Raw genomic sequence first — 19,485 nt, 5'->3', positions numbered from 1 at the left:
TCCTGAAATATCTCCCCCAGCTGTACAGACAGCCCCCCGACACACCATATCTCCTGAAATATCTCCCCCAGCTGAACAGACAGCCCCCCGACACACCATATCTCCTGAAATATCTCCCCCAGCTGTACAGACAGCCCCCCGACACACCATATCTCCTGAAATATCTCCCCCAGCTGTACAGACAGCCCCCCGACACACCATATCTCCTGAAATATCTCCCCCAGCTGTACAGACAGCCTCCCGACACACCATATCTCCTGAAATATCTCCCCCAGCTGTACAGACAGCCCCCGACACACCATATCTCCTGAAATATCTCCCCCAGCTGTACAGACAGCCCCCCGACACACCATATCTCCTGAAATATCTCCGCACTTTTTATCATTTTATAGAACTCAAATTCCACCCTAAGGTGCGCAGAGACCATCCCATTAAATTATAGTAAAGGGTTTGTTATCCCCCACCTTTGACCCTGTTCCTCGTTAGCCAAATAGCCAACTTTGCCTGAGCAAAAAGGAAATTCAACAACACACATTTGGCCTTCTCCTTATTTGAATACCTGTGCCCCATTATCGACATCCCGACAGTAAACTCCACCCCCAGCCAGTTTACGCCACAGGGAAGATGCCACTAGGTTGTTGATTATCAGCATTCTCCCTCTATATGACACTTGGGACAGGAGCCACCTCCACCTGGCCAGTCTTGACACCACTGCCTGTGACAGCCCCTCCCAGTTCTTCCTGACCCACCTCTCCAAGCCCAGGTACACCCACAAAATTGTAAGCCCTTCACAACCCCACTGCAAACCCCCTAGAAGCAGAAGAGGGGCACTATCCCTCCATGCCCAACATAACAGAGCTTTGCACTTTCCCCAGTTCACCTTAGCTGATGAAGCTCCCTCGTACACCTTCAGACTAGTCTCTAGTGCCTGCATATCCTGCCCATCCCTAACCATCACAGAAACGTAATCTGCATACGCTGACACTGCTATGCCTGTCAACACACCCATCCCTGTCCAGCACACTCCCTGCAGTCTCCTGCGTAGCAGGCCCAAAAAAGGCTCAATGGCTAGTGTATATAACTGCCCCGATAGAGGGCATCCTTGTCTAATGCCCCGTCTCACCCAGACTGGCCTGCTGAGCCCCCCCCCCCCCAACTTCACCATACATGACGCCCCAGCATACAACATCTTCACACAGGTCAAAAACCTTTTCCCAAACACAGAAATCACATTAAACAGATACTCATGGTCCACTCTATTAAAAGCCTTCTCTTGATCTAAAGAGACCAGTCCAAAGTTCACATTAGAACCTCTCGACAAGTCCAACATGTCTCTGATTAAGAACAAGAACAAAGTCTGTGATTGAGCATCCCGGTACACAATATGTCTGGTCCTTGTGAACTATTGAATCCAGATGAGACTTCAACCTGTTAGCGAGGACCTTGGCAAATATCTTGTAGTCCGCACAGAGCAATGCCACAGGCCTCCAGTTCCTAAGTTCACACAAGTCCCGTTTTTTGGGCAGAAGAGTCAGAGCCGCCCGACAGCAGCTCATCGGCAACTCTCCTACCCTGACGCACTCACGCAACACGCAAAAGAAGTCCAGTCCAATTATTCCCCAGAATTTTTATAAAACTCCACGAGAAGTCCATCGACCCCCGGTGTACGGCCGGGGGACATCTGGGTTATGGCCTCTGCTAGTTCATGGGACAACAGAGGAATGTCCATTTCATCCCTCTGTGCCAGAGAGAGCTTAGGGAGTTCTGCAAACAAGACCTGAGCACACATAGGATCACACAGTTCTGCACCTATACAACTCAGTATAAAACTCCACAGTCCGCTCCCGCATTTCCACCTCCAGAGGTCACCCGCTCATCAGACAGCCGTAGACAATGCATACCTTTGGCTTCATCTCTCTGTCTTTCCAAACCAAATAAGAAGGAGCTGGGAGCATCCATCTCCTTGAGCATAGAGAACCTAGTTCTTAAAAGTTCTCCCTTTGCTTTAACTGGGAAAAAACTGCCCAGGTCCCTACGTAATTCAGCTAAATTAGCCTGGATGCCTACATTGCCCTGCCCCAACATCTCTACCTCCATCTTACTAATACTACGCTGGAGTTCCAACCAATACTCTCGTAGTGTCTAAGGATGAGAGAGCTGTATTCTGTTGACAGAAAAGCCCAATTTGGACTTCCTCCACATCCCACCATTGACTCATACTCCTCTCTTCGCTGCCCCCACCTTTCCCAAAAAGTCTGGAAACCTGAGCAAAAAGTTGCATTGTGTAAGAGCTTTACATGAAACTTCCAATAGGATTTTTGCCGAGGCCCTGGTGAAATAGACAGCCGAGCCATGGTTATGTGATGATCCGAAAAACCCACCGGGAGAATGGTAGCGCCCAACAGCCTATTGCTCTGATTCCTGGACATGTAAAAATTATCAAGGCAGGCTGCACTCACCCTAGCCCCAAAGACCTTCACCCATGTATACTGTCTTGTGTTGGGATGTCTATTTCTCCAAACATCCACTAGGTCAAACTGATTAATGATGTCCCTTAACACCCCCACTGCTACCTGTGAGAGTTCCTGTCTAAGACATCCAAATAGAAACAACACCTGTACTTTTTTTTGTTTTACATATTCACCCAACACACTCCTCTTTCCCACATCTCTGGCACCATTTGTATTAACCTGTTATGGATAGGGGGCAGTATTTTCACGGCCGGATAAAAAACGTACCCGATTTAATCTGATTATTACTCCTGCCCAGAAACTAGAATATGCATATAATTAGCTTTGGATAGAAAACACTCCAAAGTTTCTAAAACTGTTTGAATGGTGTCTGTGAGTATAACAGAACTCATTTGGCAGGCCAAAACCTGAGAAGATTCCTTACAGGAAGTGCCCTCTCTGACCATTCCTTGGCCTTCTACACTCTCTTTATTGAAAACTGAGGATCTCTGCTGTAACGTGACACTTCCTACGGCTCCCATAGGCTCTCAGAAGGCGGCAAAACGCTGAATGATGCCTTTGCAGGCCCAGGCTGAAAAACAGTAGCGCATTTGGATAGTGGTCGATCTGAGAACAATGAGACTGCGGCGTGTGCACGAGGCGACACCATGTTTTTATTTTTTCGTCTTTGAACGAAAACAGGGTTTCCTGGTCGGAATATTATCGCTTTTTTACGAGAAAAATTGCGTAAAAATTGATTTTAAACAGCGGTTGACATGCTTCGAAGTACGGTAATGGAATATTTAGAATTTTTTTGTCACGAAACGCGTCGGGCGCGTAACCCTTCGTCACCCTTCGGATAGTGTCTTGAACGCACAACAAAACGCCGCTATTTGGATATAACTATGGATTATTTGGAACCAAACCAACATTTGTTATTGAAGTAGAAGTCCCGGGAGTGCATTCTGACGAAGAACAGCAAAGGTAATCCAATTTTTCTTATAGTAAATCTGACTTTGGTGAGGGTTAAACTTGGTGGGTGTCTAAATAGCTAGCCCGTGATGGCGAGCTATCTACTCAGAATATTGCAAAATGTGCTTTCACCGAAAAGCTATTTTAAAATCGGACATAGCGATTGCATAAAGGAGTTCTGTATCTATAATTCTTAAAATAATTGTTATGTTTTTTGTGAACGTTTATCGTGAGTAATTTAGTAAATTCACCGGAAGTTTCGGTGGGTATGCTAGTTCTGAACGTCACATGCTAATGTAAAAAGCTGTTTTTTGATATAAATATGAACTTGATTGAACAAAACATGCATGTATTGTATAACATAATGTCCTAGGAGTGTCATCTGATGAAGATCATCAAAGGTTAGTGCTGTATTTAGCTGTGGTTTTGTTTTTTGTGACATTATATGCTAGCTTGAAAAATGGGTGTCTGATTATTTCTGGCTGGGTACTCTGCTGACATAATCTAATGTTTTGCTTTCGCTGTAAAGCCTTTTTGAAATCAGTGTGGTTAGATAAAGGAGAGTCTTGTCTTTAAAATGGTGTAAAATAGTCATTTGTTTGAAAAATTGAAGTTTTCGGATTTTCGAGGACTTTGTATTTCGCGCCACGCCCATCATTGGATATTGGAGCAGGTGTTCCGCTAGCGGAATGTCTAGATGTAAGAGGTTAAGCGAGCCTACTGAAAGAATCTCCATAAGATGTGGGAGAAAAGCCAGCAAAGAAAGAGACCAATAGCAAAGCTCAAAAAGCTCCAGTGACAGAAAAAAACTATTAATCTAAACAGCGTCTGAAGGTAGACCTTTACGCACGGTTGTGACCCACTTCCTGGGTGAGATGACACCATGCCCCTCATTTTTCATAGCGTGTTGTACTGATCTTACAAATGTTCCCGGATCGCAAGAAAAAGACTCAAGATTATCTTTTTACCCCTTAGCCTCATTTAGGAACCTTGACAGCTTCCTCACCGTGTACTTTGACCCCTCTGCCTGACTGACTGTCAGCTCTGGGCCCATTGAGGAGGAGTCTGAAAATAAGGCCTCCTCATCTCCATCTCCCAGCCTGACTACCTGCCCTTTTTCTCAGGTCGAGGCCTCCCCCAACAGCACCAGGCAAAGGTTCCTTGGTGCCTTTGACCACACCGGCCTCTCCCCTCCCAACTCCTTTCTTCTCCCCCTTTTTCCTCTTCCGCCTGACACCCTCCGCCTCCCCCCTAGTCTCTTATCCTTCCCCACTATACTCTCCTCATCCACTAGCATAACCTGACTAGACCCAGCCTCTGCTACACCACCCTCTATAGCATGACAAGGCCCAGCCTCATCTACACCACCATCCATAGCATGACTAGGCCCAGCCTCATCTACACCACCATCTATAGCATGACTAGGCCCAGCCTCATCTACACCACCATCTATAGCATGACTAGGCCCAGCCTCTAGCTACACCACCCTCTATAGCATGACAAGGCCCAGCCTCATCCACACCACCCTCTATAGCATGACTAGACCCATCCTCATCTACACCACCATCTATAGCATGAGTAGGCCCAGCCTCTGCTACACCACCCTCTATAGCATGACAAAGCCCAGCCTCATCCACACCACCCTCTATAGCATGACTAGGCCCAGTCTCAGCTACACCACCCTCTATAGCATGACTAGACCCAGTCTCATCCACACCACCCTCTATAGCATGACAAGACCCAGTCTCATCCACACCACCCTCTATAGCATGACTAGGCCCAGTCTCATCCACACCACCCTCTATAGCATGACTAGGCCCAGTCTCATCCACACCACCCTCTATAGCATGACTAGACCCAGTCTCATCCACACCACCCTCTATAGCATGACTAGGCCCAGTCTCATCCACACCACCCTCTATAGCATGACTAGGCCCAGTCTCATCCACACCACCCTCTATAGCATGACTAGGCCCAGCCTCATCCACACCACCCTCTATAGCATGACTAGGCCGTCTCATCCACACCACCCTCTATAGCATGACTAGGCCGTCTCATCCACACCACCCTCCAAAGCATGACTAGGCCCAGTCTCATCCACACCACCCTCTATAGCATGACTAGGCCCAGTCTCATCCACACCACCCTCTATAGCATGACTAGGCCCAGCCTCATCCACACCACCCTCTATAGCATGACTAGACCCAGCCTCATCCACACCACCCTCTATAGCATGACTAGACCCAGCCTCTGCTACACCACCCTCTATAGCATGACTAGGCCCAGTCTCATCCACACCACCCTCTATAGCATGACTAGGCCCAGTCTCATCCACACCACCCTCTATAGCATAACTAGGCCGTCTCATCCACACCACCCTCTATAGCATGACTAGGCCCAGTCTCATCCACACCACCCTCTATAGCATGACTAGGCCCAGCCTCATCCACACCACCCTCTATAGCATGACTAGACCCAGCCTCATCCACACCACCCTCTATAGCATGACTAGACCCAGTCTCATCCACACCACCCTCTATAGCATGACTAGACCCAGCCTCATCCACACCACCCTCTATAGCATGACTAGACCCAGTCTCATCCACACCACCCTCTATAGCATGACTAGGCCCAGTCTCATCCACACCACCCTCTATAGCATGACTAGACCCAGCCTCATCCACACCACCCTCTATAGCATGACTAGACCCAGTCTCATCCACACCCCCCTCTATAGCATGACTAGGCCCAGTCTCATCCACACCACCCTCTATAGCATGACTAGACCCAGCCTCATCCACACCACCCTCTATAGCATGACTAGGCCCAGCCTCATCCACACCACCCTCTATAGCATGACTAGACCCAGTCTCATCCACACCACCCTCTATAGCATGACTAGGCCCAGCCTCTGCTGCCTGCGTCTCATGGCCCCTTGCATGTTGACCTCAATTTCCCCCACTGGCACTTGTATCCTCACCTTGTCTACAGCCTTTATGTGGGCACGCAAAGCTCTTATGCACCAAATCCCCACACTCAAAACACCGTAGACTACCTGTGCTGGCAAACCCTGCGTAGAGCCCCTCCCCATGCCTCACTTTAAAATGCACATTTAGCTGTTGCTCACTGTAGTTCATAAACACTTGCCTCTGGAACGAAACAACATGCTAAACGGCATGTCTGAAAACCTGCCGGCAGTACAGGAAAACCGCTAGCAAACTTACCAAACTGACTCAGCTCTTTAGAACATCCGTAATAAACGGAGGCAGATTATCAACTACTACCCTAGTCGAAAGAGTCGAAAGAGTCGAAAGAGGAGAAATCGGCACCAAAATATTCCACTAGCAATTAGCCTACCCACCAAATTCACTCGTTTCATAAACACAACCATAGCTTTGTTCATTCTAGATGTGGAATGTATGAATTCAGCTCCTACCTGATCGCCGACCGTGAGCAGAACCTCTTCCACCTTAACTCCATTCTCAGGAACACACCTGAATCCATGCCGTAACAACAGTGTCTCCTCTGCACTAGGCTGCGAAGCCATCGCGCACACCACACCTTCCAAGCCCCGGGAAACTAAAACTCTGTCCTCTTCCTACCTAACTTTGAAAAAAACAATGGGTACCGTTAAAATAAAAGTGTATTAACCCTCCACCATCTAACTTTAAAAAAAAATGAAATACCAAGGATAGAATCAAGAAAATAAGTTAGGACAGAGCCTTTCACCCAGCCTCTCAACTACAAAACACTCCCAGCATGCACTGAGAGAGAGAGAGAGAGAGAAAACGAGAGAGAGAGAAAGAGAGATGGAGAGAGAGAGAAAGAGAAAAAGAGATGGAGAGAGAGAGAAAGAGGAAGAGGGAGCAGGTGAGAGAAGACATCAAGATATATTGACTATGTGTTGGCCCTTGGTTCTCTCCCCCTGTTTCCTCCCTGTCTGGCCTGCTGCTGTTTCTGTGATGTCTGGAATGCCGTATCCATCTCCCCTCTGGCACCCACTGCTTCCCTAGCCTAGCCGCTAAACAGCTAATTATAGCCCCGCGACAGGACGGAGGTGTGACCTGGTTACCTATTTAAAGATTCGAGAGAACCTGTGAGAAAGTCCCTGTACAGAGGAGAGAGGGGAGCCGCTAGGCCGCAGGAATATGTTTCATTCCGTTCCATCCACTCCATTCCAGCCATTATTATGAGCCTCCCCTCACCAGTACTCAGACACACACATGGACACACACACATCTATTGACACACTGTCACTGTGTCCCACCTATCTCTGGTGTACACATCGTCCCCCTCCCCCAACACGCGAATGCACGCGCGCGTACACACACACACACACACACACACACACACACACACACACACACACACACACACACACACACACACACACACACACACACACACACACACACACACACACCTGACTACTGTCTATTGACACAGTGTCCCAGTACCACATGTATCACTGAACCTCCATGTCAAAACACAGGCGTAATCTAAGCCTGAGGAAGCCCATAAAGGAGTAGTGTGTGTTGGGATGAGCACCCAGTGTGTCAGTGGAGCCTCTCTCTGTGAGCTGGCAGGACCAGAGTACAAAGCCTGTGCCTCTATAGGGAGGGGACAGAGGAGAATGAAGGAGAGATAACCTGGTGTAAAACACCCTCCCTCAGGGATCTAGAGGACTTGTAGTGGTGGAACAGCGTGTTAAAATACGGGACCAAGCCAAGTCATATAAAGTCTGTTGGAGGCTTACCGTTTACAACTAGACAATTACATCAATAAATATAGATATTTAACCTTTATTTAACAAGGCAGGTCAGTTAAGAACAAATTCTTATTTACAATGACGGCTTACCCCGGCCAAACCCAGACAACGCTGGACCAATTGTGCGCCGCCCTATGGGACTCACAATCACGGCCGGACGTGATGCAGCCTGGATTCATTGATAGATGATGGTATGAATGAATCCACCATTCTATTGAAGGCAGCCAAATTTGAATTTAAAATTCAGAAATGTTCAAACTTTTGAAATAAAAACCTTCACAGTTTATTGAGAAGTCATTGAAAATAAATGCCCTTTTTTTTTCGATTATTGAATTGTAATTTTAGTTTACTTCCTGAATTGACTGTCTTCAATTCGAATTGAGCCCAACCCTGCTATCCATGCACACACACACACACACACACACACACACACACACACACACACACACACACACACACACACACACACACACACACACACACACACACACACACACACACATGTTCAGGTGGTGGGGATTGTATGTAAACAGTAAACAGTCATGTAAACAGTCATCCCATTCCTCCTTACCATGGCGTCCCGTATATCCGGAAGCCTTTGACAGTGACGTCAGAGTCCTGGAGGTACACACAGTTAGTGAGGAGGTCCTGGACGTCATCAAAGTCCTCGGGCTTCAGTTTGGACACGGAGGGAAAACGGTAGTAATCCTGCTTGACCAGCTCGGCCATAAAGTCCTTATCGAAGGTCAGCTCATGGTTCCCTGCTATCACCACCTTAAACTCATACGGTAGACCACCTAGAGGGGAGAGAACATACACAAGGGTTAGAGAGAGAGAGGGGGAGACAAAGAGAGAGAAACAGGGGAGAGAGAGGGGGCGAGAGAGAAAGAGAGAGAGTGGGAGGGAGAGAGAGGGGGAGCGAGAGAGAGAGTGGGAGAGAGAGAGGGGGGGGGGCCGAGAGAGAGAGAGAGAGAGGGGGCGAGAGGAGGGGGAGAGAGACAGAGAGAGAAAGAGAGAGGGGGGGGGGCAGAATGTGCATTGTTATCTTCAATGCATTCAAAGTAACGACCTGACCACATCAATGATTTCTCCTTTTACAGTCTTCTAGAAAATAACATCAAATTGAAGAAAAATACAGGCATTGAAAAGCTCCATTCAGCCAATCAGAGGGGTTACATGTACAATACACAGGTGAAGGCTGTGCTTGACCGTCACAGGCCACCGTCCATCAGTGTCTCTCTGTGAGGCCTTCAGAGCCGTAAACCCTGAACCTTACCTCTACTAGTGTCTCCACCATCTCATCTTTCAATTTCTACTTTGCCCTCTCTGCTCTCCTCTGGTGACGTGTTGTCCCATTGCCCTCTCCCATCGCCCAGGTAACGCACTCCTTTATTCTCGCAGATTGAGTACTCAACCATGGCTTTTGACTTCCCTCGCTCCCGCACTGCGTCCCTCTCGCTCTCTCCCTCACTCTCTCTCTTTGATCCCTCACTCTTTGTGCTGTATGCAGGAGGGGTCTGGAGGGCCACTGTGATGACTGATAGACAGATAGTCTACCCACAGAGATTATTCCTTTCAGACCCTTATTCTCTTGACTTTGTATTTTGCGGTGCGCCGTAACAGTAGGCTTGATGTTACAGGCAGAACTCTAATAGAAGGAGGGGACGATTTCTTTGTCATAAAATGCGCTTCAATGAAGAAGAGGATTTAGCCTTTTCTTCTGCTATCAATGAAAGTTCCGTATTCAGGAGGTCAGGCACTCAGTGAAAAGGCAACGGCAGCACTCGCAAATCAAGACAACTCAAATTCAGCCCTTCAACCTGCCAAACTCATTTCCATCTGCAGTGACATTGAGGTGTGTGTGTGTGTGTGTGTGCGCGCGCGTGCGCGTGTGAGAAAAAAAGAGTAAGTATGAGTGTTACTATTTATGTTTAAGAGGATGTCAGATAGTGTGTGTGTGTGTGTGTGTGTGTGTGTGTGTGTGTGTGTGACCTACAGCTGAATGAAAGGCTCAGGGTCCAGGACTATTAGTTTCATTCCCTCTCTTGTAAATGAGATCTAGTCTCTGGATCACAAATGGACTATATAACCCTATAAGGCTGCTCCATCTCTCAGTCCCACAGTCTCTAACTGCATCACAGATCCATTACACACACACACACACACACACACACACACACACACACACACACACACACACACACACACACACACACACACACACAGTCCAGGGAATGCACTGGCTACACAATTACTGCCAGCCAACTCCATCTCGCTTGCTCTAAGGGGAATTAGCACTATATTTTATTGCCACCGAGATGCATATTACAAAAGGGGCAGCATGATCCCCAGACCCTCTTTATTAACTTCCTCCATAAACTACAGAGAGAGAGAGAGACGGAGGGAGGGAGAGAGCGAGAGAGAGCGACAGCGAGCGACAGCGAGAGAGCGACAGCGAGCGACAGCGAGCGACAGCGAGAGAGAGAGCGACAGCGAGAGAGAGAGCGAGAGAGAGAGCGACAGCGAGAGAGAGATAGACAGAGAGAGACAGATAGACAGAGAGAGACAGATAGAGAAAGAGAGAGAGAAAGAGAGAGACAAAGAGAGAGACAAAGAGAGAAAGAGAGAGACAGAGAGAGACAGAGAGAGAGAGAGAAAGAGAGACAAAGAGAGAGAGACAGACAGAGAGAGACAGAGAGAGACAGAGAGAGACAGAGAGAGACAAAGAGAGACAGAGAGAGACAGAGAGAGAAAGAGAGAGAAAGAGAGAGACAAAGAGAGAGACAAAGAGAGAAAGAGAGAGACAGAGAGAGAGAGAGAAAGAGAGACAAAGAGAGAGAGACAGACAGAGAGAGACAGAGAGAGACAGAGAGAGACAGAGAGAGACAAAGAGAGACAGAGAGAGACAGAGAGAGAAAGAGAGAGAAAGAGAGAGACAAAGAGAGAGAGACAGAGAGAGAAAGAGAGAGAGAGATACATCTACTGTTCTAGCTGTCACGTGTTTTTCTTGAGAAAGTAATACAAAGGACAAACCCTCTGCTAACATATGAGTTCCAGAACAGATCAATTAGAATGTGTACATTCTACTGTGAGCCTGATCCACTACAGACTGGGCTCAGCTGTCTAAAAGCACAGCACATCACTTTCTGGATGTAGCTAAAAATACACCCCTTATAACCAACCAAAAATACAATGCAGAAAAACAATTACATTCACTAATTGCAATTTGCAAAGTGAAGATGTTGGGTAGTGAATATGTCGCAAATGATTGACGATACAGACAGACGCATACGTATCTATCCGCCTCCACAAATAAAACTTGACAGGGAACCTGTTAGCTTCATATTAACACTAACACTGTTCAAACCCTGCTTTTGTGGCAAGTGAAGAGCTCATTAGCGACAGCAGCTCTTGGGTCTGGGGAGGTACAGAAAACACTAACGTTTTCATTTCAAGGACCAGTGCAGTCAAAAACGTGATTTTCCTGTTGTATATATTTCCACACTATGAAGCTGGAACAATAAGGGAGAGTGGGGTAAATTGAGCCAATTTTTACATTCAGCATCACTCCGTCAAGGGAAATACAGTATTCTTTCTAACAAAGATATCTACATATATTTCAGGATGTTGTGTATTCCTACAGATAATCGGATTTAATGTAAATATTACAGTTTGAAAACATAGCTTGTCCAAAAAAAGTGCTATCTTTGAACAACTTACAAAGTTGGCACAACTTACCCCCGGGTATGGGGTAAGGTGAGCAGCGGGACAGGGTAACTACACATTTCTGTACTGAATGAAATATTACCACTACCTTTTTAAAACCACGTCTATCTTTATTTCCCAAACACAATTCAATACAAACACTTTTTTTTTTTTTGCATTTTATGCATCTTTTAACACAGGCTTAACACCTAAGAAACATTTTGGACTTTTTAAAATACTTTTAACACAGGCGTGGGCCTGTTGTTACCTCATATCCCAACGATAATGCCTTGCATTATGCCTGGGAAGAAAACACTTCAATTTGCTCAACTTGCCGTTGGCTCAGCCATTTGCTCAACATTTTCACTATATTAGCCCACAGAGCTACAAGGATGCACTTTCATGCTAGGTTTAGGACCTCATACTGAAGCTTATAGAGAGCCCAACCGATGTATAGAACAATCTTTAAATGATCTACATTGGTTTAGCTACAAGCATTAGGAAACCTCTAACACAAAAAATGTACGTGAAAATCTGTTTTTTGGACGAAACTTGCTTACCACTTTTTCCATGTGGTTTCTCCTTCACAGACTCCATGAAATGACCACCTCTTCCGAAATACACTGCTCAAAAAAATAAAGGGAACACTTAAACAACACAATGTAAGTCCAAATCAATCACACTTCTGTGAAATCAAACTGTCCACTTAGGAAGCAACACTGATTGACAAGACATGTCACATGCTGTTGTGCAAATGGAATAGACAACAGGTGGAAATTATAGGCAATTAGCAAGACACCCCCAATAAAGGAGTGGTTCTGCAGGTGGTGACCACAGACCACTTCTCAGTTCCTATGCTTGCTGGCTGATGTTTTGGTCACTTTTGAATGCTGGCGGTGCTTTCACTTTAGTGGTAGCATGAGACGGAGTCTACAACCCACACAAGTGGCTCAGGTAGTGCAGCTCATCCAGGATGGCACATCAATGCGAGCTGTGGCAAGAAGGTTTGCTGTGTCTGTCAGCGTAGTGTCCAGAGCATGGAGGCGCTACCAGGAGACAGGCCAGTACATCAGGAGACGTGGAGGAGGCCGTAGGAGGGCAACAACCCAGCAGCAGGACCGCTACCTCCGCCTTTGTGCAAGGAGGAGCAGGAGGAGCACTGCCAGAGCCCTGCAAAATGACCTCCAGCAGGCCACAAATGTGCATGTGTCTGCTCAAACGGTCAGAAACAGACTCCATGAGGGTGGTATGAGGGCCCGACGTCCACAGGTGGGGGTTTTGCTTACAGCCCAACACCGTGCAGGACGTTTCGCATTTGCCAAAGAACACCAAGATTGGAAAAATCGCCACTGGCGCCCTGTGCTCTTCACAGATGAAAGCAGGTTCACACTGAGCACGTGACAGACGTGACAGAGTCTGGAGACGCCGTGGAGAACGTTCTGCTGTCTGCAACATCCTCCAGCATGACTGGTTTGGCGGTGGGTCCGTCATGGTGTGGGGTGGCATTTCTTTGGGGGGCTGCACAGCCCTCCATGTGCTCGCCAGAGGTAGCCTGACTGTCATTGGTACCAAGATGAGATCCTCAGACCCCTTGTGAGACCATATGCTGGTGCGGTTGGCCCTGGGTTCCTCCTAATGCAAGACAATGTGGCTGGAGTGTGTCAGCAGTTCCTGCAAGAGGAAGGCATTGATGCTATGGACTGGCCCGCCCGTTCCCCAGACCTGAATCCAATTGAGCACATCTGGGACATCATGTCTCGCTCCATCCATCAACGCCACGTTGCACCACAGACTGTCCAGGAGTTGGCGGATGCTTTAGTCCAGGTCTGGGAGGAGATCCCTCAGGAGAACATCCACCACCTCATCAGGAGCATGCCCAGGCGTTGTAGGGAGGTCATACAGGCACGTGGAGGCCACACACACTACTGAGCCTCATTTTGACTTGTTTTAATGACATTACATCAAAGTTGGATCAGCCTGTAGTGTGGTTTTTCATTTAATTTTGAGTGTGACTCCAAATCCAGACCTCCATGGGTTGATAAATTGGATTTCCATTGATTATTTTTGTGTGATTTTGTTGTCAGCACATTCAACTATGTAAAGAAAAAAGTATTTAATAAGATTATTTCATTCATTCAGATCTAGGATGTGTTATTTTAGTGTTCCCTTTATTTTTTTGAGCAGTGTATTTGGTCAAATTATTCATTCTGTGTATGGTTTCCTAGAAACAAAGGTGGCTCTACTTACACCTTTAGCAAAACAATTCAGCCTGTTTTGGTGGGATGGACTTCACCATGCAATAAATTAGTTAATAGACCAATAAGAAAGAGAGCTCCAAACCTCTCTGCCAATTGCAGCTAATTTTCCGTTCTCCCCTCCCAACTCAGACCACTCCCAGACAATTCCTAGCAAAATTCTTGTTTGAGAAATGTCCCTTTGGTTACTTTTTGACCATTTCAATTGAAAACCATCACAGTAAGGTACTTCATTGTTACACAGAAATGATTTGATATTGAGATAGCTGCATTGGACCTTTAAGCAAAATTCAGAGTGAATATATTGTTCTATATGCGAGAACAGCTTGCAGAGACTTACAGTGCCTTCAGAAAGTATTCACACCCATTTACTTTTTTCACATTTTGTTGAGCTACAGCCTGAATTTAAAATTGATTACATTGAGATGTTGTGCTACTGATCTACACACAATTCCCCACAATGTGAAAGTGGAAATTTGTATGTAGACATTTTTTTTAAATTAATAAACAAAATTAAGCTGAAATGTCTTGAGTCAATACGTTTTCAACCCCTTTGGTATGGCAAGCCTAAATATGTTCAGGACTAAAAATGTGCTAAACAAGTCACATTATAAGTTGCATGGAATATTAGGGGTTAACATGATTTTGAATGACTACCCCATCTCTGTACCCCGAACTGACTTGATACCCTGTAAGGTCCCTCAATCGAGTAGTGAATTTCAAGCACAGATTCAACCACAAAGACCAGGGAGGTTTTCCAATGCCTCGCAAAGAAGGGCACCTATTGGTAGATGGGTAAACATGAAAAAAACTAAGATATTGAATATCCCTTTTAGCATGGTGAAGTTATTAATGAAGCTTTGGATGGTGTATCAATACACCCATTCACTTTCACGATTCAGGCGTCCTTCCTAACTCAGTTGCCGGAGAGGAAGGAAACCGCTCAGAGATTTCACCATGAGGAAAATTGTGATTTTAAAACAGTTTCAGTGTTTAATGGCTGTTGTAGGAGAAAACTGAGGATGGATCAACAACATTGTAGTTACTCCACAATACTAACCTAAATGACAAAGTGAAAAGAAGGAAGTCTGTACAGAATAAAAAAATATTCCAAAAACATGCATCCTGTTTGCAACAAGGCACTAAAGTAATAATGCAAAGAATTTGGCAAGTAAATTAACTGTATGTCCTGAATACAAAGTGTAATGTTTGGGGCAAATCCAATACAACATATCACTGAGTACCAGAGGTGTGGACTCGAGTCACATGACTTGAACTCAAGTCAGACTCGAGTCACAAATATGATGACTTGCAACTTGACTTTGACTTTAACGCCAATGACTCGTGACTTAACTTGGACTTGAGCCTTGACTCGAACTGACTTGATACCCTCCTCAAGCCCAAATATTAAAAATTATGCTATTAAAAAAAGTGTGCAGTGCATCAACTCTTCATTTAACGGATTACAGTTTGAATTGGACAGCAGCCAATCAAATTGTGCCAGCTGAGAAAAAGTTTCGCGTGGCAATGCAGAGGAACGTCGGTGGGTGCAGTCAGACAGAGCCCTTGGAAAGTTGATACCCAAAATTATTATTTTTGGATATAAAGACTACGCTGTAGTCATCAAAAAACGGATTGCAACTTGCATAACATCCGGGAAGAAAATTACAGACGGAGGTGCAACAACTTACAACTTTGTTCAACATTTGAAGCTGCACAAAGAACGTTAAGTCGTGGCTAATATAGCCAACAGCTATATATAACTTTGCTAATGTAACGTTAAATCAATGAGCCTCCACACAGTCAGTAAGTGCGGGAACGTGATCATTGCACCCAAGATTGAGCTACAACTGGCTAGGCAGTTGGTAACCTTAAATCCTGCCTGATGTTACTACTGTAACCACACACGGAGAGGGTGGGTGTGTGTGTGTGTGTGTTAAGGTTGGGCGATTGTGTACAAGCCTACATCGCCCGATTGCGCACCATATCGATCCCACTAGTGGTTCTGACGGGGGCAGGGGGGGCCAGTGCCCCTGTGCCAACAATTTTGGACCCCCTTGTGGCCCCCCTAAATGTCCAGTATGAAATCATTTTTACATAGCAAAAATTAGTTATGTTCTTTTTTTACATCCGTTATTAGACAGTGACAACGATGATGATTATGAACATGGTCTTTTGCCTACTTGGCCATGATTACAAACACCTGTGTGTCTCTTGACACTATATAAATGACTCATCTCGCAGTGTTTGATGATACCCTGATGAAGACAGCATTGCTGTCGAAACGTTGGTGATTACATTTTTGCATCTGAGCTCTTAGAGTGTGCGTCTTTCCTTTATTTTCTAGTGTTCTACTCCGCTAGCCAGCACCTCGCCTTTAAAGGTGTGCGTTTCTTTTTTCTAGATTCTTTTGCCTGCTAATGCCTGCAATGCAGTGAAGAAAACGATATGACAACAAAAACGTCTAATGTAACTGGACCCTCTAACAGTACAACTGGCCCCAGCTTGGCCCCCCCAGTTGAAATGGTCTAGAACCGCCACTGAGCGATCCACGATAGTCGATTGCTATGTGGGGGCGGGTCTTTCTCATGGCTACCCATGTATTTCCATGGAAATATAAAGTTTATTTGGAAAGTAATACATTTATATTTTTAAAAGCATTCATGATTTGCGTAAATGTAATATATTAACTGTTACTCTTATTAAAAATATGAAATGGTATTACATTTGGTGAAGAGCACATTATGACTTTGACCCGAAACTCAAAGATTAGGACTTGAGACTTGACTTGAGACTTGACTTGTGTAACACCCTGATCTGTTCCACCTGTCCATGTGCTTGTCTCCACCCCCTCCAGGTGTCACCTATCTTCCCCATTATCCCCTGGGTATTTAAACCTGTGTTTTTTGTCTGTCTTGAATGTTCCAAGTCAACCAGCGTGGTTTTTCCCGTGCTCCTGCCTTTTCTATTCTCTTTTGCTAGTCCTCCCGGTTTTGACCCTTGCCTGTTTTCTTGCCTGCGGTCTGTACCCGCCTGCCAGACCATTCTGCCTGCCCTGACCTCGAGCCTGGCTGCCACACTGTACCTCCTGGACTCTGAACTGGTTTTGACCTTTTGCCTGTCCACGACCATTCTCTTGCCTACCCCTTTTGGATGTAATAAATATCAAAGACTCAAACCATCTGCCTCCTGTGTCTGCATCTGGGTCTCGCCTTGTGCCCTTAGAACTTGAGACTTGACTTGGGACTTGAGACTTGGGACTTGACTCGTGACTTGAGACTTGAGACTTGGGACTTGACTTGAGACTTGACTTGAGACTTGTTGGTCTTGACTTAGGACTTGAGTGCTAAGACTTGAGACTTACTTGTGACTTGTAAAACAATGACTTGGTCCCACCTCTGCTGAGTACCACTGCTGCACCATGGCTGCACCATGTTATGAATACCCTCATCACCAGCAAGGACTAGGTCGTTTTTTGGGGGGATAAAAAGAAACGGAATAGATCTAAGCACAGACAAAATCCTAGAGGAAAACCTGGTTCAGTCTGCTTTCTAACAGACACTTGGACTGCACCTTTCAGCAGGACAATAACCTAAAACACAAGGACAAAAATACACTGGAGTTTCTTATCAAGACGACACTGAATGTTTCTGAGTGGCCTTGTTACAGTTTTGACTTAAATTGGCTTAAATCTATGTCAAGACATGAAAATGGCTGTCTAGCAATGATCAACAACCAACTTGACAGAGCTTGAAGAGTTAAAAAAAATTATAATGGGCAAATACTGTACAATCCAGGCGTGCAAAGCTCTTAGAGACACAGAATGACTCACACCTGTAATCTGCCAAAGGTGATTCTAACAAGTATTGACTCAGGGGGTTGAATACTTACTTCATCAAGATATATTACTGTTTTATTTTTCATAAATGTTTTTCAAATGATATAATTTTTCTTCCACTTTAACATTACAGAGTATTGTGTGTAGATAGTTGAATTTTTTTTTTAAAATCTATTTTAATCCCAATTTGTAACGCAACAAAATGTGGAAATATTTAAGGGGTGTGAATACCTTCTGTAAACTGGTCTTTTCCATTATTATTAACATTTATTTATTTATATATATATATATATATATATATATATATATATATATATATATATATATATATAGTGTGTGTGTGTGTGTGTGTGTGTGTGTGTGTGTGTGTGTGTGTGTGTGTGTGTGTGTGTGTGTGATAAAATCTCTAGAGAGTTTTTACATAAGGAGTTGAGGCTAACCAAATTGGAAAAATCTGCGGTAAAACCGCAGATCAAAAACAAATACAGGAAACCCTGTGTAACTTTACTTATAAATCTCTGCAAAACAGCAGGATATTTCATGCTTTCTTTATCTGCACACATGTGCAAATGCACACAAACAAGGCCCAACGGGGAAGCTTTAACCAGAGGATGAGGGTTAGAGAGGGTAACAGTAGTATGGGACAGACTGGGTCAGAGAAAGCTCATTTCCTCTATTGAGCTCCAATGATCTGTTCTATCTGCTCTATCAGCCATCAATGATCTTCTCTATCTGCCTAACAGTAATCAATGATTTTCTCTATCCGCCTAACAGCAATAAATGATTTTCTCTATCTGCCTAACAGCAATCAATGATCTGCTCTATCTGCCTAACAGCAATCAATGATCTTCTCTATCTGCCTAACAGCAATCAATGATCTTCTCTATCTGCCTAACAGCAATCAATGATCTGCTCTATCAGCAATCAATGATCTTCTCTATCAGCCTAACAGCAATCAATGATCTGCTCTATCTGCCTAACAGCAACCAATGATATTCTCTAGCTGCCTAACAGCAATCAATGATCTTCTCTATCTGCCTAACAGCAATCAATGATCTGCTCTATCAGCAATCAATGATCTTCTCTATCAGCCTAACAGCAATCAATGATCTGCTCTATCTACCTAACAGCAATCAATGGCTCAGCGTTAATATAGTCCTCTCTAGAGAAGGGAAGAACAGAGAGAAGGGAAGAACAGAGGGAAGGGAAGAACAGAGGGAAGGGAAGAACAGAGGGAAAACACAGTCCTCTCCAGAGAGAAGTGAAGAACAGAGGGAAAACACAGTCCTCTCCAGAGAGAAGTGAAAAACAGAGAGAAAACACAGTCCTCTCCAGAGGGAAGGGAAGAACAGAGGGAAAACACAGTCCTCTCCAGAGAGAAGTGAAGAACAGAGGGAAAACACAGTCCTCTCCAGAGAGAAGTGAAAAACAGAGAGAAAACACAGTCCTCTCCAGAGAGAAGGGAAGAACAGAGGGAAAACACAGTCCTCTCCAGAG

General features: G+C 45.2%; 1 protein-coding gene across 1 annotated transcript in view; it reads right to left on the bottom strand.

Annotated features, from left to right (window-relative positions):
• LOC106594589 (metallophosphoesterase MPPED2) overlaps positions 1-19,485 on the bottom strand; it is a 214,708-nt gene that overhangs the window by 98,564 nt on the left and 96,659 nt on the right. Inside the window, exon 4 of the mRNA XM_082957908.1 lies at positions 8,762-8,987. Coding sequence (XP_082814034.1) covers positions 8,762-8,987 — 226 coding nt within the window. The remainder of the gene's footprint in view (positions 1-8,761; positions 8,988-19,485) is intronic.

Source organism: Salmo salar, chromosome 11 (assembly GCF_965601325.2).
Source record: "Salmo salar chromosome 11, fSalSal1, whole genome shotgun sequence".
NCBI lineage: Eukaryota > Metazoa > Chordata > Actinopteri > Salmoniformes > Salmonidae > Salmo > Salmo salar.
The sequence above is the reverse complement of the archived record's forward strand: the minus strand, read 5'-3'. Positions and strand labels throughout refer to the sequence as shown.